Below are 27,396 nucleotides of genomic sequence, written 5' to 3'. Positions count from 1 at the left end.
CTCAGGTTACTTGTACTTCTCACTACCACTATATCGACTTTTTCTCATTAAAAATATGATTCTTTGGTGCAAATGAAATATTTGGTGCGTTGCGGCACTTTGGAGGTATAGTAATGCTTTTTCGCTTATGACATATTTCCATATTACAACTGTTGTGACGGATTCATATGTTAGTGTAGTAGGACCAGTGGTGTTTGGAAGGATGGAAGTCCTTGACTTTCGTTAATGCAAGCAGGAAAATTTTGACAAAATTTTTACTCAATACTCGATTTTAGATTATGGAGGTTTTTGGGATTGCAATAAGACAGTTGCAATCCCAAAAAGTTTTTAAAAATGCCTTTGGTATTCTAATTCTTCGTGGTATATAATCACCTAAGGCAAACTTTTTTTAAAAAAAGAGTCGGCAGGGCCCGATAATTTTATGATTTTTTCTTTTACATAAGAGTGAGGAAAATGACCGGAATAAGTTGCTGCCATTTCGCTGTTGTATGAATATAAGCACTTTGTTTGGCACATTTTTTACTTAAATATTAACTGAGTAGTTTGATCTCGAGGTATTAAAAGTATTTGCGGAAGAATTTCTGTACAGCACTTCTGTTATCTGCCATACAGATATTTCTATAGTCATAATTTTAAAAAATACATAACCTCTACTTCAGAATTTAAATTGTTTGTTATCTTCCAGTTTATGTTGACAAATTAAATTGAAATCTCGAGTGTGCATACTCGCATGTTCTGATGCTAAACACTTCACTCGTCGCTATATGGAATATAAATTTATTACCATGAAATGAGTCCCAGGCGTTTTTTTTTTTGCATCTTCCATCAACTAGACGTTAGAAAGAAGTTAAATTTCACCGTGTAAGACACGAGATTCATTCCATAAACCTTTTTACCTGTGTAACTCCTCCGTATTCTTTAAATATTTCATCTGAAGCATAGTTCCCAGCCAAATTTATTTAAATATAGCTAGAACTGATATAACTTCGAGTAGTATATCCAATACACCGATTGCAAGAAAGCTAATAGTCGCTCTTACCGCCCTCCTGTTATGTGAATATGTGTATGTGTGCATGCATGCATGTATGTATCTGTGTGTCAACTTTCCTGATGTCACTACCCATAGTTCAAATCTGGATTTTCATTTTCCTTTGATATTTCAGAAAAGTGAAATATGGATTTGATGGGACAAACTAAGCTGATTAGTTGGCTGCTTGGTTAGGCTGCTCATTGAAGGCTCTTTGAGGCTTTATTGCTTGTTATTTGCTGACACAGCTTTCATTGACTTTGTTTTTGCCTTCCTAATAGCTGCAACTTAAGCATGAACATGCATATAAATTATATATATTATGTATATACATGGCTTTGGGTTGATATGGTATACGTGAGTGCGTGAAGAAACTGCATGTTTGGTTGTATTTGGCGCGTAGCTTGTATCACAAATAGTGAATGTATTGCTTGCTTGGTAATACACATAAATTTAGATATATATTATATATATATACGTATGTGCGCCTCTGTTTGTGCCTCCGAAACCTATTACTCGAAAATCATTCAATTTGGACAGGCAATTTTGCGGCACCCCAGAAGATTCATTGTTGGAAGGAACGCACTTCTCTCTTCCTTTGCCACACATTCATTGTGATCGATGTACCATCTGTTGGCAGGCTAGCCGCAGTCCCTGTAAGTTTCCGTTGACTGACAATCCTTTTCTTTGTTTCTGATATGTTCATAAACTTTTCAAGTCATTTCTGATATATACACATCCATTTATACCTGAATTGAGAGATCCGATAAATGGAAGCTGTGTTCCGAAAATGAAACAGGCAAACATTTCTCAGCTTTATGTCCTTACATTTGTTCCATTTATTTCCAATCTATTATTATCTTGTACACCGTATAACTAAGTTACATACAGTCAGTAGAATTAGCTGGTTTACTGATGAGTTTTAGGTAGAATTAAACTTCTCGCATCACTCACTATTTTCATGATCAAGTTTTATTTACTAGTTGACGCAAGTTCATTCTTGTTCCTCTTTTCGTCACTTTTTTTTATTGGTTTCTTCCAATTTGGTTCGGAATTTTTATTCTAAAAATTTCAGTAAATTTCAATAGACCATTTGGATTGCACGTTCTGATCACTGAAATTATTTTTCATATTTTCATATTCAGGTTCTGATATTTTAAAGTTGATTGCAGAGCGAACACGTTGCACTATATTTACTATCAATCAATCATTTGCAAGAGTCAGCTTCGTTAATGGTGAACAATATTAATAGATTGAACCCAAATAACTTGCAGCTTATCTGTGAATTTTGATGATCCATTAGTTTCGTTGAAATTTGCTCTTTTAATCCAGACATCTGATGATTGTTTTTAGTTGTGTTGTTGTCTTTAAATAACGAAAACAGTTATTATTTGCGTTGCTAAAAAAAAAAAAGAAGAGTGTGGATAGTCTTTTGAAATAGGTGGATAGTGGTAGAGACTTTATTTGCAGTATTTCAGTGTTTCACTAACTTGTTTCCCATTCGTTCCCATTTATATTTGATCCACTTCAAGCTCGGTAACATCCGATTTGGATGACTTTCACATACGGAAAGTCGCCGGTTCATTACACATTCATGGTGTTCATCTTCACTTGTTCTGCAGTAGTACGTCAAGGCCGTAAAAATTTATAAAAAATTGCTACTAATTAAAGGGAAATGAAATTTAAAAGAGCAGAAAAAATTAAAGAAATGCTTGTGGACGGACGATTTACCAGTACGATTGCGTTCTTTAATACATTTGATTAAACTGCTGAGCACTTTTCGATATCGTTCATCTCTTTTTCTACTTTCTTTTTCTTGGCAGGAGTCCTGTAGAAAAAAAGATTGAAGTATCGCAGAAACGCCCACAGCATTTCCATTACTTTGTCTATAAACAAGCTGGTTGATTCGAAATATTCATGGTACGAAAACTCTGAAATATCTAGGTCCTATATAAGGTTAAAAATTCATATCACCTGGCTAGGACCATCGTTTCTTGCAGCTTGATTAGGCTGTAAGAAGAGGTGCGATATTTTACCGAAGATCTTCATAGTCAGATTTAACTGCGTTTAAAGTTTCAAATTCTTCGTTTACCTGGAAAAGATCGAGAACTGCTCCTATTTCGTTTAGTGACACTTTTCCATTATATATGTTGATGTGCATTAATTAACACTTTGCTTTTTAAAAAGTGCATCAGTCTAATTTTTTCTTCTTTTAAAAAAAGCGTTGCAGATTTTTTCTCCTCAAATTTTGGTAGGAGGCAAAAAGAAAACGAAAAATTCGTCCTTTAAAGGATAACTGTGACACAATGACACTGAAGTTCTAATTGTGTGCAACGCCTTTCTGTGTTCCATCATAGATAAATTCTTATAGAGAGAAGTTGTCGTTTTGTGAAGTTTTCGAATCTAACCGTAGGATTTTGTATTGTCCTGATGTCTTTTTTTTTTTTGCAGATTTCTTTTTTTCGTTTTTCTTGCAAAATCACTGTTTTGAGGATGATGATGGGAAATTTATTAGAATATTGATTTGCAGCCTCGTAGTTGCCTTTATATTATAGTACTAGAAATAATTCAATAAATCGCAATTAGTAGTGTTGTTTGTTCCAATTTTTAATAAATGAAAAAGCTTGACCTTATGTCTTTCAAATCATTGTGCTGCATGCATATCTGTTATGCTAAAAGTGACAAAATACTGAAAATCCCTCAAACTTTTTTTCATGACGGTATTGATATTCTACATGGGTGATTTTGAGAATATAATGCTGGAAATATTATGATACCAATAATTATGTGACAATCAAAATGATGTGATGTGATCTAATACTAGTGATGAGTGGTCAGGCTGGGAGCTGTAATATTCCACTATTGAAGAAGAGAAATGATGGAAAAAGACGGGTTAAGTGAGAAAGGAAGTGATGATGGAGACGTTCAGGAACAGCCGATAATGATGCTACTATCATTTTTTGAAGATGAAGAAACCAAACAGAAATGAAAATTGTTTCAATTGCACTGCAATGTACTCTTATTTTCTTCTCTCCTTGTTCAACTCTTTCATTTCTCTTTTCATGTTTTTTTTTTTTTTTATTTCAAGAAATTGCTTTTGAAGGTGATGCCTCGAGTCTTTTCGTCATCAGCTTAATATCTCCTATTTTGCTTCTTTTTCCTTTTCTACTTTTTTTTTTTTTTTTTGTTATTTAAACATTTCCGTTTCACTGTCATTGTTTCCAAATTCGGTCTAGCTGCAATTTGTTGCTTAACTTGTAAGTGCTTTTTCTAGTCGTTACCTTATCTCAGGTTTTACTGAGGCTTCCGTTGAATCTAACATCATTATCCGTTGTCCTTGCAGTTCTTTATTGGATGAAATTGATGTATCTTTCACAGGCACCAATAGACGTTACAATGCAGTTCTGGGCTAAACGCATCATTATGGTTTGATTTACACTTTCATAATCCTAAAAATGCACTCTGTTTTCCTCTTAATTTACTGGTAATAGTACTCAAGTTCTGCTTGCTTTTCTTGAGTTTCAATGATTAATCTCAGTAATTTGCTCCTCTTTATTGTTCGTTCCTGTTTCCATGAATTGTAGGAAGAGAATGAAGACTGGGTAAAACGTCGCGATCTTAACTAAAATATTGCTGGATTATACTAAGAATGATGTTGCCACTGCATGTTTCTCCATCAATAATTGTCACTGTTCCAATGTCAAAATGACATATGCAGTGAACAGACTGGTTAAGAAGTTTCTGGGAAAGTGATGTTTAGAAGTAGGGCATGAGTACAGCAGCATTTATTTATGAAAGATCCCTGAAGATAACTTCTATCAAGAAATACTGCAGTATTAATCTTTTATAAAAGCTTACAATCAAGCTGCTAACTTTTATAAACTTTATTACTCACAAAGCCTTTCTACCATTATACATTTACATGCATAAAACGTCTTAATTCATGTTGCTACCAATCTACCACAATCATTCTGCATTATTAATGTAAAGTGAAAATTACTTTAACGATCAGAAATGAGAAAAAGATAAATCAGCTTTTTACGACACCTTGCTAGCATCACAGTTTCAGCTTTAAAAACTGTTGCTAGGAGAAGACATATTATTGTCATCGAACTTTGTACTTTTCATAGCTTAATATCAAATAAAATTTTCATTTGTAGAAGTACTTGATAGGTTTCTCAAAATCTACAGGAATGAGTTATTCCAGATGGCTTCTGTTCGTTGTATTTTATATTTATTTATATTTATACTGTACAGACAAAAGGGTCTGTTGCATTTATTTGATATTAAGCTGCACGTAAACTTACAGCGAATATATGCTTACTTGTGCCATATGTTGCACCGAAGAGAACAATTCCTAAGTGTCGTTGATTTCAACATAACGTTAGCTCAATATTTTATGCAGATATGTTTGCATTATGTATTTTGCCGGAGAACTGTATTTTTTGTGGATGCGATATAAGTTTTAAAGACTGTGAAGGCGATGTTTCTATTATGCATGTTGCATGAAACTGTTTTATATATGGGGAATGTATGTTGACAAGAACTTCGCACTGATTCCACTTTTGAAGGAGATATTCCCCGATAGAAATACAATTGAAGAGTATCTGTCAATCAATCCAGTGTTCATTGGACATCATTGAATGACCTTGCGTCGATTTCCTTCCTTCTTTTAACGTGCTTTACTGTCTTCCATGTTTTCTCATTTCTGATTTCTCTGTTGCAGACGTTCTTTGGACAAACATCAATTTTTGGGAGACTCTGTTTGGCTTCCTCTGTTGTAGTCTTGTAAAGTTAAATGATTAGTCTCATTCCTTATCAATGTTGCATAAGATGATTATCAGTCTGTACGTGGTTACTTCATAAGACAATTTAACGAGTGTCATTGCTGTCTTTAGGCCTTTTTCGATAAAGCATAACTAGTGATTTGCGGATCTTGAGAAGATAGAACTTTATCTTCTGGACTGCTCCTAGTGATAAAAGTTGGAGATCATACATTTCCAATTGAAAAAGAGGAGACTACGATGTGTGGTAAGAGGAAAACCTTCAATAATTGCTGATATGCCTTTGTTCAAATTTGTGGCAAAGAAAACAGTGTGCGAGTTTTGTACGACATACTTCTTTTCATTCGGTCATTTATAGTGAGCAGAAACATAAACAAGATGGAAATCGGAGTTACTTTAGAATTTACCTCCCTCTTTCGCTTACAAGCTTCTTGAAATGTATGGTCATCACTGTTAGCTCACTGAAAGACCCATGCTTCTTTCAAAATCCAATAATGTTTTCTGAACTAGAATTTGAGGTGAACAGATCATAAATCACTAAAATTCGGAACAACCTTTATCCTTTGAACAGTACTCATAAACAAATCGAAGGGAGCATCTTTCAAATACCCCTCCTTAGAAGTATGCGCTAATTGTAGCTAAGACCACTGCCTTCATGTTATATTGCGATGGCATTCATTCACCATGTTTGCAAGGTATCCATCAGAGTTGATGCTTCATAATTGTTTCTATTTTTTGCTCTTTTTCCTTTTCTTCCAATCCTTAAATGGAAACAATTTAGTAAAGTTTAGTTTCAACCAATTTATAAAGCTGTAAATTCTTGTGCAGTAACTTCTCGGAGTAGGATTTGGTGATTCCTGGCTAAAATTAAACAGTTTGCAAATTCGGGTAAATTACTGATGGCAAACACTAGAATATACGGAGTAAGAGATTTATATTGGATTTTATAGACAGATTTTAACGAAGAAAGTAATGACAGAAGTAATATTAAAGAATGGGATAGCAGGAGGAGGAATTTTGAATAATTTCTATAAAAAATTGATGTTTCTTATCGTAGTAAGTACGAGAGAGTAGTATGAACAGAAAGAACTACTTTCCTTTTTTCTGAAATTTAATTTTATTCTCTTCTCGTCACATCAGAAATATTCATTCTGGTAGCAGGAGGGCACAATACTTGGTCCTTTATTTATTAGTGATACCTTCATTTCACATCATTCACTATTAGTGTTACACGTTTTGCAAACCGTAATGGTGTTTTTCTTGCACTGGTTACAACGTTGAAGCGTGCTGTGCCATCTTAAAATATATAAAATCCAGAAAATTAGATAGTGTTAACGGACTTAACGGACTTGAGAGCTTTTTTGATTTTATTGTTCCTTACCATAGCTTTAGATATAATATCCATTACAGAACATTTGTACATTGCAGGCGAAGCATCCGTGTATTGTAAAATAGTAATTCTGAATCAAATTTCGCCGTGGCAATTGCATCACCGTTACTGCAACCGGCCCAGCTAAAGCCTGTGGCCGGTCGGGCTGTGTATTCACATACGGCCGCTTCATCTTCCGCAGTGCCTTCACCAGCCTTATGTCCGCGTCCTCAGAATGCTGTAACACCGGGTTTCTGTTTCCACCATATTTGTCATTTACTTTGGGCAATTGTTACTTAGGGTCACAAAAATATTCGTACATTCATGATATGCTTCAATCGTTTTTTTTTCGGATTTATTTACCTGAATAGCATTTAGAGTAGCTGATACCGAGAATGTCATTTTCTAGCAAATACTTGTCATTAGATACTTCCGACTAGTATGTTACATGCAGTATGTTTAGTAAATTTGGAATTTGTGTAGTTTTTGGAAGTTTAAATGTTGAAATTTTTTTAGTGTTGGAAAAAGTTTTTAAAGTCGAATATTTTTAATGGTAGAAAATATAAATCAATAAGTTACTTAAGCATTACAGCAAATAAATTTAAAAACGACAGTGTACAGTTGTTAAAGCATTAATTTTCCGGTTGGATTGAAACTGTGCTTGAAATGTGCAAAGTCTCTATATTTATGCAAGTTAATTTAATTAATTTTATTAGCTATATAAATTTATCTCAGAGTTTCTTCTCATGTAATTTGTTTCGTCATTAAGAAGTTAAAAATTAGTTCACCTGTCACTATGTCCTGGTAGCAACCTTATTTGAGGAAGATATTTTGTGAAAAGAAGATTTATCATATTTCAGAACATTATCCAATGGCACCACTTCGACCAAATGGTGGACCTCTTTCTAGTCATACTGGAACTACTTCAATCACGTTGCCGTTCAGAGGACAATTTATGAACCATGTCGTACAAATGAGTTTGCCACCGCGTATGCCAGACGGGTAGGCTTCCTTATTAGTTAAAGCTACGGTGAAATGAATGTGTTATGAAATACTTGATATTTTGTACGTGTCCAATGTACTTTGTAACAGTTTGGTACCCAAACGAACAAAGGAATGGATGCATATGCAACGATGGGGAAGCTTGAACTTGAAATTTCATACTTTAGATTTCTGCCAAGTCCTGAGATTTTATACAGCATTCCTATGAAATGTATAGAATGTATAAAAAAATAAATAAATATATACTATAGAAATATTATATATGTAATTAAGTATTCTATATATTTTGTATTGAAAGCAGCGAGTGTACTGCTATCCCTGTAAATTTCATGTGGCATTTAAAGTATTCAACAGTTTTCGGACCACTGATTATACATAACTTCACAGCTATTACATACTTAATGATTGTTAACGTCATTCTGATGATTCCTTATTTCTTATTTAGAAAAAAAAGAAAAACGGTGATGAATATTTGAAAATGATGAGTACTTCCACGGAAAGTAAATGTCTGGGGCAGAAAGCGGAAAGAGGAGGAGTCAAATCAAACTGTGACACTTAGCTTTAGACAGTGATATGATTTTGCAAGTTAAGAAGTATTAAGGGATAACTAGAAGTTGAATCTTGAAAGAAAATTTCGGTGTGTAGTATCTTTCATCACTCTGAATCATTACATATGTTAGTAGCAGGTATCTTAAAGCGTCCAAAAAATATGTTTATTTGTGCGACAGCTGAGGATATAATTGTGATAGAAATAAATTTCGGGTAAGAAGGTGGTTCATTGTGCAATATAATTAGCAGTAGGTATTAGTGATATCTCCTTGCATGATTTGGAGCGACATATATCTTAAGTGGATTCTTCAACAACTTTCTCTCAAAATTTGATGCCATGATGCTCGGGGGCATATTCGGGAGCGATAGGAGCATGCAGTTATTTGCTCACCCTGCTGTCCCAATATATGTATACTTTGAGCATGCACACTCGTTTATCAAATGTTGCGATAGTGCTATTGGCACAGTCAGCAAACTATTGCCATTCCCCATAGCAGCCGACTTCTCCCTTCTTGACTTTAAACTGGTTTCACCTTTTTGACCTCATAGAAATGCGCAGCTTGGAATTTCATTTGTCAACATCGTTTATCACTCTCAACTTATAGCATTCATCGTTGGATTCGCTAAGGAAGCTTGAATTAAACATAGCAACTCATAATTTTTTAAAATTTAGATGGAGTCAGAAGTGAAATATTCTTTATTGTACTGACAACCGATATCGGTTCATGAGTTACGTAGGAATTATACATTCGATGTGCCATCGAATTATACATTCAACGTGTTTCTTTCAAACCTTCAGTATAATTGAGAGCTTTACCTATGCTTTTGAACGAGGGCTTAAATTCATATTTAGTTGGTAGATGTTAAAACATTGACAGGCCCGTCATTTTTTATCCACATATTATCTTTCTTAGTACAGTCGTCCTTGATCGGCATTTGAATGTGACGGCATCAGAGACAATAAGTGGATGAATGTGAGAGGGAGGGTGTTTTAGCGAGAGGTCACAGGGGTCAAAAGGTCAAGGTGAGCGGTTGATGTGCTTATCCTCTGTTACGATTCCACATCCTCGTGTCATTGAATAGTTCACTTAATATAGCACTACAAATGCGCATTATATTATGTTATGCTACCTGTAAGTGAATTGTAGCGATGGGAAGACAGTGCTAAATGAAAAGGTCATCCTTTAGTTAACCATTTCTTACTGGCCTATTGGGACGACTGGGTTGTTCACTTTCTCTCGGGATCATTTCAAAAGCCAGTTGCAGTCACTCCCCATTCGAAAGATGCTTTCGTTATGTGTGCAGCATAAATTCATCATCCATATATATATATATATTTATAGAAGTATACAAATTTACACGTATAATATAATATATATGTATGTGAGTGTGTGTATTTATGTGTGTATATATTGTGTCCGCTTTGCTTATGTCAAGCTGGAAGAGCGACAGAGTGGAGTGGCACGCGTTGAAAGTTCCTCGTAAGGTAAATTCCCACCCCCCACCCATCTCTTCCTACCTCTCCCTTCCACTCCTATTACATTGGTCATTGTCCAACGTACGTTATCTCTCTGTCTGTCTTCCACATCAATACATGTCATTTCTTTCATACCCTCCCCCTCAATTAACGCCCCCTTTTCGTTCGTAGCTCGATGAGCCTGTCCAATGTTCGCCTGCACATTACACAACAGTGGCGAAGCTAGACGCACATCTATTCGTGTGATAGATATGCCAATCCATACGCTTTCATACGCTATATGTTATACACTATACGCCATACGCCACATGCCGACTCATCTAGGCAATATTCCAAATGTCCCAAAGCGTAAAGCACTGTCACATATGATCCCCCACTTACCCGATTCCTTACCTCATCATTATCAGCACAGTTTCCAGCTTACGGGCACTTCATCTTCCACTTCTATGCACTGTGGTCAGTTCAGGTAGTGACCAACTCTCAACAGTAGCACCGTGAAGTATGCTTAAATATCTTATATATGTGTATGCATGCTTGTGCTATGAATATATATGCATTTTGTCATCTGATCTCATATTGCAATAACCTCTTTCTACATTTCCTAAACCGACTGTCATATTTTCTTGAATTTTGCAACTTTAACAACAGCACAAAATTACGACTGCTTGGAAGGCATTGGTTCATCTCATCTCCCACGTTTTTTACAGAAGTTCGTAAGAAATAATGCGGAACATACTTAAATGTTATTTGTAATTTCAAAGTAAGAGATTTACTACCTGATATGCTGAACCCATCCAGTTTTCTTCTCTCTCACTCCTTCCTTTCTGCCGAGTTTTATTAGGTTCGTAGGTGTGCGAATCCTTCCCAGAGTGGCTATCACCTAACAGACATATCCCAGTTGGATCAGGAATTGAAACTTATTTGTCTCAGTGATTGAAATTGTATCAAATCTTTCTCCACTGCATAATTTCCATAAATGCCAATTCTAAACAACAGCATCTTAGAGTTTTAATTGTGTATTTTGACTTATTTTCATATTTTGAAAACCATTCACACAATTGGCAATAGCCAATTGGCAATAACAACTTTACCTTCACTGGTACCACTCACATTTCAAACAGAAAACTGGTACTTTTTTCTTTTGTTCCGAGCATAACTCTAATTTTATTTCTCCACTGTGCTGCTCTGTATCCTTTCTGTTTGAGACAAAAATTGTGTCTGATTGGAAGAATAAGGAAAAAGGAATATTGAAATTCTGTTTACTTTTCAGGTCTTTTTAGGAAAAGTTCATGATTAGGAAGCTGCGATATTCAATAGTTGTCATAGAGTTAGCTGTACCCAAATGTTTTTCTGATTCTTAAAGATGAGGAACCTTGTGAGTGATCTTTGTGAATACTTGCTACAAAGACTTCGAAATTTCTCATTCAGGTAATTTCGCACCCATATTTCGTGCACCACACGGTACAGAATGGGAAGTGGGGAATGTAGAGGAAGCTTGAAATTTCTGGTTAGAAATGCTGAGGGCTTAATTGAGATTTCTTTCTATCTCATATGATGCCAGGAACTGGTACTTGTGGTTCAGGAGCTTGGGATTCTGGAGGCAGGTGAGTAAGAGAAATGATCCGAGGAATACTGTTGGTTGGCCATGGTGACAAAGGTAATGGTAGCTTCACTACCATAACTTTCGCAGCGTCATATATTGACTGTCCTAATCCAGCAGAGGTTTGCTGGCAACGATCTGCTGCTGCCCATAAAAGACTAAGAGCTTGCGCGACAGTGTTGAACCATAATGACTGCTGCTATATGCATTTGCAGCACCTCTGCAGCCAAGTTGTAGTAAATGTGGTTTCGTGCCTGTTCTTCAGTTTCCCACAAATATCGTCAATGATAGCACCACAATCATGCAAGATTTGCAGTGCTGTTTGGAAAGAGATGTGCTCTCTGCCTCCTCCCTATTTCTTTCTCTTTCCTTGCCCTTCTTCGTTTCCCTCCTTCTACCCATAACCCCGTTTTCCTTATGGCATGTGCGCATAACCTACATATTACCTGTACACATCAGCATACGCACCAGTAAAGCGCTGTTGCTCATCCTGTTGAATTTGATTTCCAATTTTCAATCATTATGTGCCCCGTTTTTGCTGTGCTAGTTATGGGAAGTTATCAGCATGCATATCCATGGCTAATGGTACTAAACAGTTCTTGCTTATGAGCAACCAGTAAGCAGTGCTTGCAGAATGAGATGATGGAGAGATGAATAGAGGAGAGTGGAGGGTAGGAAGGGCTTCTTTCTTACCAACGATACCCTTGTCAATACGTTTTGTAGTTATTGCTGTTATTAGGTTGCTTCTGAAGTGAATGAGGTAACGACCACATACTTAAACCATACATATATATTATCTTTGGTGTCTCGATATCATCGTTTTCTTTTTTTTTTAATAAAAAAAAACTGTTTCATTTAATACAATTGCTGCAGTTAGGCTCATTCCTTTGTGTTTGCCCCTGCAGGTATATATGCCAACGTATCCGTTATCTCTCTGTGCATGTATATATATGTCGTGTATGTGTGTATGTAGGTGTTTCATTGACCGGTTTTTTGCACAAGCTGTTGGTATTCACAGTGTAACACTTTCACAAATAGTCATTGTTTTTCGAAGTGTTCTTTTGGGGTTTTTTTGGTCGTTACATTCTTTCAGTTTCAAGTAGCCCAGTAATATATCGTTATGGTAACTGAGTTGATTTACTGTTTCATTTAACACTATCAGGCAGTTGCATCTCCTCTTAGAAGTTACTATACTAACCATAATTACGTGAGGCAAAAAGTACGTTGATCACTATTTCTTGACGTTGTTGACGTCATTACATGACGTGTCTTGTCTGATTTTTGATTGCAGCAAATCAACATGTAAATAACAATGCATTGCATTCGGCAGTCAGGTGTAAGAGCATTTGGCAGTTCAAATTTGGTATTGGAAATATTCTGTAATTCAGAGTGCCGCATTTCCCTATAATGATATACATGTTGCTCAGTGGAAGGAAAACTAAACTGTATCGTATGCCAAATTCCAACTTTGAAACCTTTCTATTTAATTTAATCAGTTCAGTAACTGTGTGTGCTATCGGTAGTTGTTTATTTCAAAAAGTAAAGTGTTTTACCCATAATCATGTAAATCATCACGAAGCTAGTCGTGGAGTTATCAAGATGTGCTTGTTTTAGCGATACTCTGGGATGAAATTACTTCATGTTAAAATTAACAGTTTTACCAGCAACAGCATATATGAGCATTCGATTTACATCTCTTTGACAGTTCCTTCTTTTTTGATGATGAGCATGAAATTCTAGATGTCCAGGGTAACTCTGTTAATGTCTCTTCATATTTGTATTGATCTGTTTTAACTTCATTTGAAGACAAATCTGGGAAAGATGACAGAAAATGTGCTGCTAAATGCAAGATAGCTTAATGACGTATGTATGAGAATTCCTCGCCGTCAGCAGCCAGCGTCTGAAATTACGTCATTGATTTGAAAGTCTCATTTTTCGTTAGGTTTGATCGTTATTACTACTACTGTCAATTGTGGTTTGATGAGGTTATGAGAAATGTCCAGAAGAAAAGTGAAATTTAAAAAAAAAAGAATTCAGCGTTTTGTAAGCTCAGTTTTAGTTCTCTGAGAAAATTTTACAATAGAGCGTAGATGTTTTAACAGACATATAGCTTTTGATGCCGAATTCTTTCGCTTTTGATTGGTCGCTTCAGTTCCCTGCATCGTACTTCAAGTTTTTGTCGTTCGCAGGCATGAAAATCAAGGTTGGGGAAATGGTGCATGTGATAATTCTAGGATAAAAGATGAAAAAGGTGGATCATCACTAAAATTATTAAGGAATGGGATCCTCAAGATAATAGGAACAATCAGATGATGAAGTAAGGTGTTTCAGATGATCCAACTGATGAATAGTCCGACCCTTCCAGGGGTTACAATTGTCTCCGCAATGCCCAAATCATACATCCCCTCCATTTATTGTCGTCAGGAAAACCGACCCTACTTTATCAAAATTTCTTTAATCAGAGAGAGCATTCCTCTCGGTCTCATATCGCCCAAACCTTGTAGGAGATGGAGATGGGTGGCAAAGCTTCCTTCTATCACTCATTGGTAGCTGTTTCGACATTTGTATAGTTTGTTACATGTTTTGGAAATGAGGTGAATAATAAGTAGTAACGAAAGCTGGGATGTGCGTGGTCTGTTGAATTTGGTGTGGAAGTTGATGTAACGAGGTTTGGTTTGTGATGAGGTGTAGCTGGCTGGGATAGATAGATGTGTTGTCGTCTCCTCATCTCCTTCCTTTTCATCCATTTCTCCTCCCTCTTCCCATGCCTACTATTCACGGCCGCACACATTTATTGATTATGCGATTATGCTGATTAGCTGCAAGCTTCGGGTCGAATCCTTATCCCTTTTTTATTCCAAAAAGGGTCGCATACACCAGTTCCCCTTCTGTCGTGCCATGCTTATCATATTTGCTCATCCAAACCATTTGCCTTTTCTGTGTTTCGTATCTTGGCGCACAAATTTCGACTTTAATTTTAGACGAGTCTTCGTTTTGAAAACTGGTTTCTGAGTGAGATGTTTGACCCGAAAGGGCATTTTAATTCTATCGATGTATACGTGAACTGTTGTTGTTCATGGGGTTTTGAAATGTGTTGATTTATTCGTCTTTCGTATGGACTTAATATTTTGTGCTTGTCTATTTCCCTTTTTATACTTTGATCCTGAAGGAAATGACTGATTATAATTTGTTGAGTAAAGTTTGGATAAGTGAAGTGGTTGAATAATTTAGATGTGATGAAGTATGGGGCGTGGAGCTATTATCTCTGATAAACACTGTGGAAGAAGACACGTGACGGTAACGGCTTGTATGCGTGAAATTTCCCACATATCACTGAGAATGAAATGGAATGGATTAGCACCAGATGTGGTTCGTCACTTCTGCTGCAACAAACTTTCTCACCTCAGTTTGTGGTTGTTGTTGTTCGACCCTCGTGGTCTGTGAGCTTTGCTATCCGATTTGTTCCCATACGATTCTACTGTTTGTTTATTTAGTCAACGTTGTAGTTAACATAATCTTTTTGATGACTGGTAATTAAGCTGCAGAGCGGGAAAAGGTCACAGTCCATTGTCATTTTCCACCAGGTTTCTTTTTCTGTGGCATTCTTAAGTAAGATAAGAAGAATGCCAGTGCTAGGAGTGCAATGAAACTTGTGTTATTTAGTGTGTATAGTTGGGAACCGTTCCTATTATTCTCTTCCGGCTTTTTTGTATATGGCTCTTTGAACTCGCGTGGTAGCAAACTTTTTCCGGTTTTATCACAAAAATTTGTCAAGCAACAAACAACTCTTCCTGGAAATTTTTTTGTGTAGAGAAATGTTCTTTACACAAAAAGGTCATCATTAATTCCATCCCAGAGAATGCAGACTTGAGTCTTTACATTTTGATGCTTATTATTCGGCTATTTCTGAAACTTCACTGATATTCGTTCTCTCATTCTTGTCATGTTCTTGTTTTTGTTTTTCGGTTCCGTGCTGTCTTGGTTCAGTAGTTCAGGTATTTTAAGTGCAGCGTAGTAATGAATCTTTTACGACTAAAGCGGGCGACACTGATTCATTTTCAGAAAGAAAAAGAAGGTGCATAATTATTGAGGCTCCATTATTGGGATCGATTCCAGTGCTGGAGTTTGGTTTTTGAAAGTTGATGTGGCATTTCTGGTGCTTCTTGAATTTTGGTACCATAGTCCGCTTATCAGTTGTATCGATCAGTGTTTCCGAAAATGAGTATACGGTGAGGACAGTATACTGCAGGTCAAAACTTCAGCAGGAAAGCATTTAGCTTGAGAAGCGAGCCGATGCCACGTCGAAAAGCCAATGAAAATGGCACGGCAAGCGCAGCTGTCGGTACGGCAAGACCACGCGCTAGACGTTCGAAGAAAGATGTCGGTAGTTTGGAACCGAAATTGGAAATGGTTCAGGGGATGTACGATAGTGGCCAAACACCGTCAGCAATGCAAACTGTGCCAATGATGCACAATCATAACGGGATGATTCCAATACACGATGATGGTGGACCTATGTCGAGTCATCATGTTTATACGCCACCAACTGGCTCGATGGGCGCACCTCCACCACCTCCACCACCGCCAGAATATTATCAGGCGGTACCGCCAGGTTATCAGCCATCACTTGGCCCGCCGCCTGGTCCGGCACCACAGGCACCACCACCAGCACCACATCAGTTTATTGAACCTGAACCACCGCAAAGTCCTTTTGTTGGGCAACCGTCTCATCTACAACAGCATAATCATATGATCATGAGGTTCTCATTCATCCTTTTTTGGAAATGTTCTGCTCAAAGTTTCCTTGTCAAGAGGTACTGGGGAGGAATTTGGTGAAATGAAATCTATGAGAAATCGTCGTTGGCACTCTTCGCTGCCAAAATGTGTTCTTCAAAAAACGTAACTTTCGATTTGTTGTGAAATTAAGTGATTATGTTACTTTTTTTTTCAGGTATAGACATGTCGCACCTATGGGTATGCCGAACCATCAGCAAGGTCCTCCTCCCTCTCAGTTAGAATTCAGGTTGCATGAAATGAATCGGAGATTATTCATCTTCAGTAACAGCGGAGTAAGCGCTTTTCTTTTTTTATGGTTTTCATTTTTTACTGATAAGCATGTATTGCGTAATACGCTAAGTGTGTTCTTCCTCCCTTTTGTAAGCTGTGATTTAACATCATTCTTATTCTTATGCCATTGGTTAAGTTAGTGTTCTTTAAAGGAATTGCATACGGATTAATTCTTGGTTTTCAGATTCAGGAAAAGGACCATGGGCAGTGGTGGGATGCATTTGCACACGAATTCTTTGATGACGATGCCAAAATGAGCTTTTTGTTATTTGACGACCAAACACCTGGTCATCATCATCGATATAGTGCGTTATCTTTTGGGGGACTTTTGGTAGAACTATTTTGACATGCAGAATCAAAGGCTTACAATTTAGTTTTACAAACTTAGTTGGATTTTATTTATCAGCGACTGATTGCTCTTGTACCCTTTTTATTTCAGCCATTGGCCGGTTGTTGATACCGAGGTATTTTCGATCAATATTTGAAAGTGGAGTGAAAGAAATGTTTTATGTAATTCGAACACCTTCTCGTGAGCAGGCAGGTGGACCGTGGACAGTTGTGCTAGACTGCGACAATGTTCTTCTTGTGTCAAAACATGATAAACCTGTCCTGTCCGAAGTTAGTGTCTTATTCTATAAGCTTCTAAATTTTTAAAGAGAAAAGGAAAAAGTAGCTCACGTAATCCGAATATCACGCAAGCAAACGGTATAACTGTGGACATTTGTTTACAACGCCTTGTATTAAAACGTGAGAAGCAACTAATATAATTGCACGACGTTACTAACAGCTTGCTTACTGTCAATATTAATTGAAGAAATCTACAATATTTTTCGTACTTGTGTTGTATTTGATTTAGGTGCACACTGACTGTAAATTGATGTGCGAATTCGCGTTTGATGATACATATGGCTACAGGATTCGACAGTGGAACATTGAATTAAGGCATTGTCAAGAATTTGTTTTGCGTGATGTCAACATGGTATGTCATGTCTTATTGGTTATCCTCTAATTAAAAATGTTCTGGTTTATTGGAGAAAAGTCTTAATTTTTTCGAGGGATAATGTGATAAGTTACTAGAGCAGCGTTATATTTCTTATGACTGTGTTAGTAGATATAAAATGTTATGTTTAATTGTATTTTGATGACTGCAGAATCGTGTGATCAGTGTGTTATTGGATTTATAGAATATTTTTGTGAATACAGGAAGTTGTATAATCTGATTGTAGCTGCAAGATAGTGAAACACAAGAGAAATTGAAAATGAATATAACACGGACGGGCATGACTCAAATAACGCTAAATTACTTGAAGTTATGTGTCATCCTGGAACCAATGCAGGTGCTTATGAGTCAAAGTAAATCACACAACGTAAGCTTTTTTCACTAAATTGTTGTGAACTTATCATTAATGTGGTTTGTTTGATTGGTATTCCAAGGAAAATTCGTGGAGTCTGTGTCTTCACTTTTTGTTACTAGTTTCTTTAGTTCTGAATCACTTAACTATAATGTGCATTGGTTGCAGATTCCACCGAGAGAGTCTTTGAAGCAAACCTTGTTCCAAGCTCATGCAAAGATGCAGCAGTATCAACAGCAACAACAAATGGCGATGAATGCAATTGGTGAGTTGTTCACTTGAAACTTTTTTCGTAGTTGGCATTTGTAGTGCACAGTGTTTAATCTTCACTTGTTTCTCCTACTGTCCGACTCTTCGTTTCATTTTTTAACACAGGTGGCATGAATCCGTCTCATGTGTTACCACCGACACCAGTGGAGGAGCCGACTTCCAAGAAACCTCGGAAACGAACAAGGAAGACTGCAACTGGTGCGAGTACAGCATCGAATGCTAAAAAGAAAAATAATTCACCTCCATCAACAAATGCTGCTAATTTTTCAATGAATTCGCATGTTTGTTTTTCTTTCCACATTCATTATTTCGGGAAATCCTAGTTGACATTGGTGTCATTTGTATAGGTTGCAGTTCCTATATTACGCTAGGATTCTGTGAAATGCAAATAAATTTGGACTGAATGCATACCATATTATTTTAAACATATATTTTCAATCTAGTTGTTACAGTTTCCACTCCAGTATCAGGATGTTATGGTAGTGGGTGAACCTTCGATGATGGGTGGTGAATATGGTGAAGAGGACGAGAGAACAATTTCTAGAGTAGAAAATACGCAGTTCGATCCCAGTGCTATGCAGAACTCATTACCTAGTATGAATCATCAGATGTCTACCACAATGTCGGCAATTGGGGGGGCCCCACCTCCTCAAAGTTTGTTTTTTTTTTTTTTTAGTAATTTTTTGTTATTTTTTTTTACTTTTAAAGCTTCCTACTTATATTATTGGTAACTTAGTGTAGTAAGTTCGGTAAGAATTCGTTTTAACTTTATTAAATGCATTTAATTTAATATATTTCAAGCGGATATCTTCAGAACTGTGTATACTTTTTAAAATTTCCTGAAAATTAACTTGTTTATTTTGACTAAATATATTTCAGGAATAATATATTCCTGAAACTACATGTACATCGCAAGGTTTTATATGAATATTTCAGACTACATGCCAGATTTTGAATTAACGTCGATAGGTGGATGGGGTGTAAATACAGGAAGCCAAGTTCCTTCATCCGTTGCTCCACCAGCAGCGTGTGGTACACCTCTTGGGGTTAACACTCCAATTACTGCTTGTGATCCTCAACAAACATGAGACTCATCTGCGCCTCCGGTAACTTCTTTTCACTCTAAGTCAATATACTAGTGATTTCAGGACACGTTTAGTTCTAAATCAGGACATGAAATTAGTTTTTTTTAATAAAATACGCATAGAGGAATGAGTTTTTCGAGTTTATAAAAAAAATTTTTACTGAGTTTATATGGGGAAAAATTTTATCCCTTGCTTTGAGAAGATATGCATCAAGTTCGTTGTAACCAAAAATTGGAGTTCTGAACTCGTATTTTGTTTTTTTAACCTCTTATATTTTAGTTTCTAACGGCAGTCATAGTATCATGAAGAAAAAGAAGGTAAAACATTTATGGGAAACATGGTTCGTATCAGGTTATACAAAGTGTTCCCTATACAAATTTCCAGTCATCTTCACTTGAGATTTTCTATTATTCCTCTCTCAAAATCACGTTTTTTTTTTTCATGTATTCAGCGTACAAAATAATGTGTATCTGTATGCTATGTGCATAGATAGTAAGGAATTTTTCTGGTATGTATCTCGAATCTTCTGCATCTCCATAGGATTGTATTGAAAACCTTTCATATTTCTTCTTAGATCAAGTTGATTTGTTATTGTCTTTTAGAAACGACTGATGGGCTTGTCAAAAAATCATTTTTATGACAGTAGCTATCAACAATCTGTTAAAATCTTCAGCCATTTTAATTCGGATATATATATATATATAATATTAGGCTGCGAGTTTGCTGAACCAGCATTTAACTTTTGAATTTGAAAACTTTATGGATGGCAAAGTAACAGTGTGGCTTCTGAGGATATGTCCAAGTTCTCCAATAATTTTTAAATATAGAATGTTAGTTATGTCGGCAACGTCGCTGCTGTATTCATTTTCAGTGCATGAAAGAATGTAATTTTCCCTTTTTGCTCAGCAGACAAGGTAAAGGCATCATTATTGTGATGGCGCCAGGAAGGTATACCTTTTGTTTACCTCATCGTGAGTTGTGTCAGCTTCCTTTTATTATTTTGTGGAATTTTTTTAATTCTTGGTATGTAATTTTTATGAACTTGTAAACGCATTCTGTGTGCACTATTTTGGCTTGATTTGCATTCGGATTTCTATAGAATGTTTCACCAAAAAGTGAGATTTTCGTGTAATCAATTTTGTGGTTTATATGGTGATTTCTAAAAGACGATTGTGCATAATCGTAAGGTTCTATTTTGATACGCATTTGTGATTTTCATATCTAAATTGATTCCATCGCAGCCTCTGACTAGCGAGTATTTTAAAACAAAGCATAAAGGCTGGCGTTGTAAGGAACAAATGTTTGATTAGGTTAATGTGACATAGATGCAAAACCTTTACTAAGTATTCAACGTTGCTGGTATTTTGATGTTTGGTTTAAATCATAATGGGCCTAGTCTTCTCATGAGCTGTTTCAACGCCAGTTGTCTGCAGACTCTAACATAAGTGAGAAGCATAAGGAAAGGGCTGTCCTCAAATCTATTGTTCTAAGGAAGCAAATATTGATGAAAGGGAACCAATTCGTTGCGAATTGTTTGAAGCGACTACTCCTACGTTACAAGTGAAAAATGTTCGGAAACTCTACAGTCGAACTCGCTTCACTGCACTGTACAAATTAATGGGGTAGAGGTCAGTTTGTATTCCAATTTCGGCAAATTGTTTTTGTACGCTTTGATCAGTTTGTTCCATCCACAGCAAGCTGAACATCTTTATCAGAAGTGGATTCATTTTTACTGATTGACGCATATGAAAGTGCAATAATTGAATAAAAAGCACAGCTAACAATAAACAGAGGGCTAATGCTGCAACTAGGAGGGAAGTATCAACCGAGATGGAGTGTAGTCAGGGGACTTATGGGTGGTACCTGCTATGGCACTTGTGGGGAGAACGGGTAGAGTTCGCTAGCAAAATAGGAAGGGAGTGTTAAGTCAATGTTGTTGAGACGATGAGAAGGTTTAAATGAGATTTGTTTGGTTATGTAAACATTCACGAGATCTCAATTTAGAGGATTTGCGAAATGAATTAAGTCGACTACTTTTCCACTGAACGTAGTTGTGTCGGGAAAGTGATCGGAGTAATTTTCAAGCTGAATAGAATCCGATCATTTGAGCCTACGGTCCCCATACATCTTGATACTGTTGTACTGACAAATGCAACAAAAAGTGCGATTCCTAAAAAGTCAAACATAAGCTTCGAAGGTTAAATCAGCTTTGACTAACTCCTTCCTAGAACAAGGTTGAAAAAGGTCATCACCGAGCTTTGGTGCAACATGCTTTGGAGGTGATTGGTGTTTTTTTGATTAGGAAGAATATGAGAAGCAGTCTACGTTTGAATTTTAGTACTTTGAATCTAGAATTCACTAGCCCTTCTGCATTTTTTCTTTTTTTTTAAATCATTTTTCACGTCTATTTATCATTGTTATTTTTTATTATCGTTGGTATCATTTATTGTAGAATTATGCGTTAAACTTGGAGGCTTATTTGTATTATTGGGATCTGAAGTATGGATCATGATGCCTGTGAGACGAGCATTATGTTCAAATGTTGTTTATGCGCTTAAATCAAGCGATAAGATTTTGGCATATACATTTTCTAAATGTTCAACATTATATCGGAAAGTAGTGGTTTATACCTACGATATTTCCACGCTAATTATCTTTATCCATAGCAAGGTAGAACCCGAAGGTCAATTTTCTGTCGCACTTTTTTTTTTTGAATTAAGAATTACGCCAAGTCGCCAAGCGTCAATAGTGGATATTTGAATAAACAAGAGTCATATGTTTTGTTTTACTGCAGAACAAATAATAGAACTATTTAAATAAGCAAAACGACAAACAGAGAGAGTGGGATTTGCTCAACAAAAGAATCTTGAAAAAAAAGCCAGAAGTTTCTAAATCAAAGTTTTTGAAAATTATAAGGTTTTATCACAAAGAACTTGCAACTAGTGTTGATGAAGTTTTATGGATCACTTTTTTAAACAGACTGCAATTTTCCATGGACAGAAAGGACAAAAAGTAAGGAAGAGTACAGTACTCTCTTAAACTGCACCATTATATTATGAATTGTTTACTAATGCGCTGGTAACGAAAGCACACCACCATTCAAGATACGAATTATTATTTCTTCTCACTGAAAAACATTTCTAGATGAATTGATATGTTGTTTACTTTCATTGCCTATAATATATATACTTGGTAGGTCTGTGTTAAGGAATCTTTCTTGGTTGTGGTTTGAAGTTGGTATAGTAATGACTTTTATTCGCTAACAACAATGATACACAAATACTGATCTATATTGGCAATATACTAATAATTTCGTAGAGTTTACGAATATGAAGTGAAGAGGAATTAGTCAATTTTTAGCTTGTTGATACTAAAAAACTGTTTTAGATAAAGGTTTAACTTCTTATACAGTAAGCATTGGCAAACAACAAATGCATGATTACAGTGAATAAAGAGCTGTCTATCAGATGACCCTTACTCTTTATACAGTAAGAGGTGAGTCTCAACATTGTCAATTGCTCATAAGAATGATTGACAAACCTTTGTAATATTTCGATACTCCAAACAGATTTGGTTTAGAACAAAGGAGGAATGCTTAACATATTAAACAATGTACTCTTTCTTAACAAATGAAAAATTTTAGATAGTGCAGATAAGTTTAGTTAGAACTGGAAGATGAGCGTTAGATGAATGATTGCTTATATGTGATACAATTTGAGACAGTTTTATATTTCCCTAAAGAATATTCAATTAAAATAATGTTTAGTTTTATGAATTAGTAGTTTTATTTCGACATATTATAATTATGTTTTTTCGACAAGAATAGCATGGGATAAAAAATGTACTTCGACCCGGATTTTATTAACGTAGATCACAAATGTCTAACTAAATCCCACCTGATCATCACAGAGTAATAAAAAAAGTGTGTCAGTAACTTAATAGCACCAAAGTAGTAAAAAACTGGTAAAATAGACCTGCTTTCTGTGAAAAGTTTCAAACAAGCCAAAAGTAAATTATCTGATCTAAGCCAGTTGAGGCATAAATGCTTGAATAATAGCTTAATCTATAATGGCTGGATTAAACAAATTTTAAGAAACAAATGTACTAACTTCAGATTGGAATTAACGAGAAGGTATTTTCAATAATATAATTTACGAAAAACAAAATTGGCTCCGCATACCAATATTTTCCATACTAAAAATTTAGTAAAATTAAAATTTAGTCCTTGAATTTAGTTTAAATAAAATTCTGAATCCGGGATTACTTATGCTCAAGGTAAGGAAACTGCCATCTCTGTCCATACTTTTCCTTTCAGTAAATTAAAACACTAATATTTCAGATCATGGTGATTCCTAATAACTTGAATTGTATAATAATATCAAAAACTGTGGAAGTAGTGAAAATTCCAATATTACATCATGTGAGACTGTTTATAAATTATAGAATGGCTTAAATATAAACAGATTGAAATACCACAGTTTCCACATATCTACGAGTTATAAATTATAACATCGTAATTCTATTCGTTGGTTTGTAAATTCAAATATTTTCAAAAAATTTTTTAATTCATTTTCATTAAAATATGACTTCATTCATTGTACTTTACGAAGATTTAAGTTCACAACAAATGTTTAGTTTCGATGACCAAAAATCCCAACCACTTCCAAATAGGGTTCTGACTTTCTTCTGAAAATTTGGAAATTTAAGATTAAATACGAGATTGTTAACTTACAACGCTCTCAGTAAGCGTTGAATTAACAATTCACAATCTGTGTGCATAGTTTATGCAGTATGACTTCCATATTAATCTTTCTATACCTGCTGTTCTTATCGACATTTAGCCAACAAATCACAACCATTCAGGTATGACTTCTTAATTAATTTAGATAGGATTCTTAATTAAAAACTTTTCAGGTTTATATTTACGCTTGATCAAATATGTTTTTAAAAAGAATTTTTATGAAACTTGCAGAAAATGGCTGAAAATGAGAAAATACTGCTGAAAAAAATATTCAAAAAGGAAAGCTATGATTATTCTTCGCCCTCGGAGTCACCAACTATTGTCTTACCCTTCATGTTTATTGACCACATCGAACAACTTGTTTGTTTCATTGCTAACATATTTTATTTTATCGTTTTAAAACATATTTATTAATTTCCCATTATATTTAAATACATGTTTTATCTTCTTCAGAATCAAAAGCAGCAGTTGATCGATATGCATTGTAGCATGTTGTTTGTAAGTTTGAGTTTTTCTTGCTTTCCGCAACTCTCAGTCAGTAAAATTTCTAAAATTTGATGTATTTTGTAGCACTGGACTGATAAAAGAATTGTTTGGGAACCGCGAGATTACGGTAATGTTGGCAAAATCGTACGACAAAAAAGTGATTTACCAAGAATGTGGTTCCCTGCAGTTCATTTTACTGAAATTTAAGTATACCTTTTTTTGAAAAATAACGTATTAAGATCCGTATGCACTTAACTGTTTTTCCTTATTATTCTTATGTGGTTTTTAAAGCACGCGAACCGAACGTCAACAGTTACGAATCAAATACAGACTGTGTTGATCTGTTCTATTTTTTTTTCTAAACTATGAATATATTAAGAGTTGAATTACAGGAAACTGAGGAATGACCAGGCAATGCAATATTTCAATACCCAAGTAACGCTGATCAGTAATGGAGCAGTTTATGCACAGGTAAAAAAATCGATTTCTGGACATTTAATATTTTTATCAGAGTATTTATCGAAGGTTAAGTGATACCAATTGTTCTCTTCAGTCGAAAAATTGAAGGTCCAAAATTCTATTAAAATTTCTTTTCCTATGACATATATAAGAAACTTAAAAGCTTCGTACATTAGTGAAAGCACTTGAATCAAAGGTACGTTTTAAAGCATATCGTTTAGGTGATGCTAACAATTCGCTCAACATGTTCTTTGGATTTCAGTGCATATCCAAATGATGTTCACAGTTGTTTATTAACTATGTTCACACCATTACCATTGTCCAAGTGCTGCTTTACTTTAACGATGATCTTTGAAGTTGTGAAATGTAATTATGTTGCACAGCCAGCGGAACTGCGTTTTGTTTATTCTGAAAGCATACTTCGTTTGAATCCATTTCTAGAGGAAATGACTGAACAGCTTAAAGATATATTTTTATTCCATTACTAATTTTAAGAAATTAGTTCCCAAATGGGGTTTTGAATAAATTGCAAGATTCATTTCAGTATTCATATTAATTCGGTTGGCAGCTGATTCAGTGTAGAATAAATTACTATTTCAGTAACAGATAAAAAAGCTTACAGATTGAAATTCTCAAGATGGACATCATTAACAAAGAAATCGGATATATTCGGTAGTTTGATAAATGAACTGCGGACCATCCGATCTGGTGAATTTGAAGTTACGAATCTATCCGCAGCGTTGCTCTTTATCCTTCCACTGGGCAAAATTACTGCCAATGAAAGCGCGTCGGTTCCATATTTCTTTTTTTAAGTTAATTTCTACTTATATTCACAAAAGAGTTTTTATTTCAAACAAAAATGACATTTTTTATTTATATTATTTAAGAGAACGACCTGAAATGATGCGTTCAATAATACGTTTTGAGATAAAATTTCGCAGAATCGTTTATTACTATTCGGTGACAATCGCTTTACCATTATTTTGTTTGGCAACGTTAGTCTTTTTATTTCTTGTAGAATTTTTTATTTTGTCAGAGATTCAGTAATTTTCGTTTGTTTTTGACACTGTGATTAACTCGATTCCATTTAAAAATTTTGAAACTGCTGAAGATGGCATCAAGTTCCAGACACAGTTACTGATGATATTATTGCTTTCTTCCTGTCGGAAACCTTTACGAACTTCCTCGGACACAGGAATTTGGAAATCAAAATAAATACAATTATATTTGAAGTTTCAGCTGTGTAAGTTAATGCAGTCAATTGTAAGTATCATAGGTAGCACTTTTGTCTTCTAATTTCAGGATAACTTTTATGGTAGGAACAGTCGTATCTCCCCCCAGTTCCATTATATGGCTTCTGTTATGTTTTGCCGTACAGATTCTGAATTACACTCAGATGCTGAAGAGGTTACCACCTGACCAGAAGAATACTCCTTTCTGTGGTATGTTGCGTTGTACAATCTCATTCCACTTTTTTGAAGAGATGAGAATGGATTGTTTTATAGCAAGCGTTATAAAAACACCATGAGATTCCACTTATAATTTTCTAAATATGATTGTTCTGCTTTAAAATCCAAAATATTGCAGCAAAAATGGCTACTATAATGCTAGCAGAAACGTTGGCATTAATTATTTACCGTGTGGCAATAACTTATAAATATAATCATTCTATCGGTGGAAAAGAAATATCCAGATGTTCCAGGATGCAGAAAATCGAGAAAATACTCCGGATTTTATTTACCCTTCATACTCTCCTAAACGCTGTTTTGTTGTTTTGTTGATTTAGCTCGAAAAATTATAAATATCCCAGTTCCATCAATGAAATCTATAAGGCTGTAATTTGGCACTATTCAATCCGAGTTTATGTTTGTATTCAACCCGAATTTATGTTTGTATTGACTGTGTTATTCTTCTCACATAAATTCTTTATTCTGTTCAGTGTATGAAAGAATTGTTGCAAATTCTCGAACTCTTTAATGCTGAATTGGATAGACTCAAATTTGATTGTCACAGATGATGATATGTTCCACAAAAGTTAACTCATTCTTTTTCTGAATGATGAGTTGCATCAGACAGATATAATTCATTAAATCTGTCTCTGGATTTTTGGGTGATACTTCCAAAAACC

The 27,396-nt window shown here is 35.4% G+C and overlaps 2 protein-coding genes and 1 non-coding gene across 5 annotated transcripts; 2 read left to right on the top strand and 1 right to left on the bottom strand.

The window, feature by feature from the left end:
• Positions 1–8,051: 8,051 nt before the first annotated feature.
• Positions 8,052–19,585, top strand: Bma-ldb-1 (Uncharacterized protein; the record flags this gene model as incomplete). Of its 3 annotated transcripts, none has more annotated exons than XM_043073556.1 (10): positions 8,052–8,182; positions 16,760–16,877; positions 17,060–17,180; positions 17,315–17,493; positions 17,732–17,854; positions 18,102–18,242; positions 18,396–18,492; positions 18,603–18,778; positions 18,950–19,151; positions 19,434–19,585. In XM_043073556.1, the coding sequence occupies 10 exons, from the start codon at positions 8,052–8,054 to the stop codon at positions 19,583–19,585; spliced, it is 1,440 nt and encodes a 479-aa protein (XP_042929490.1). The 3 variants fall into 3 exon arrangements, with proteins under 3 accessions (XP_042929490.1, XP_001899496.2, XP_042929491.1); XM_001899461.2 differs by lacking the exon at positions 8,052–8,182 and adding an exon at positions 16,102–16,568; XM_043073557.1 differs by lacking the exon at positions 8,052–8,182 and having other exon boundaries at positions 16,779–16,877.
• Bm10961 lies at positions 11,756–12,297 on the bottom strand. Its single transcript, XR_006227885.1, has one exon. It is a non-coding gene; the product is annotated as an Unclassified non-coding RNA Bm10961 (non-coding RNA).
• Positions 19,586–24,557: 4,972 nt separating the features above from the next.
• Positions 24,558–27,049, top strand: Bm688 (Uncharacterized protein; the record flags this gene model as incomplete). The annotated part of the gene is made up of 9 exons (XM_043073555.1): positions 24,558–24,683; positions 24,777–24,821; positions 24,894–24,985; positions 25,202–25,280; positions 25,490–25,593; positions 25,891–26,055; positions 26,156–26,263; positions 26,571–26,710; positions 26,856–27,049. 9 exons carry the CDS (start codon positions 24,558–24,560, stop codon positions 27,047–27,049), a joined length of 1,053 nt encoding a protein of 350 aa, XP_042929489.1.
• Between the last annotated feature and the right edge of the window lie 347 nt (positions 27,050–27,396).

Source organism: Brugia malayi (genome assembly GCF_000002995.4).
Source record: "Brugia malayi strain FR3 genome assembly, contig: Bm_v4_ChrX_scaffold_001, whole genome shotgun sequence".
NCBI classification, from domain to species: Eukaryota; Metazoa; Nematoda; class Chromadorea; order Rhabditida; family Onchocercidae; genus Brugia; species Brugia malayi.
Note: the sequence above shows the minus strand (reverse complement) of the source record. Positions and strands in the feature narration are given on the sequence as shown.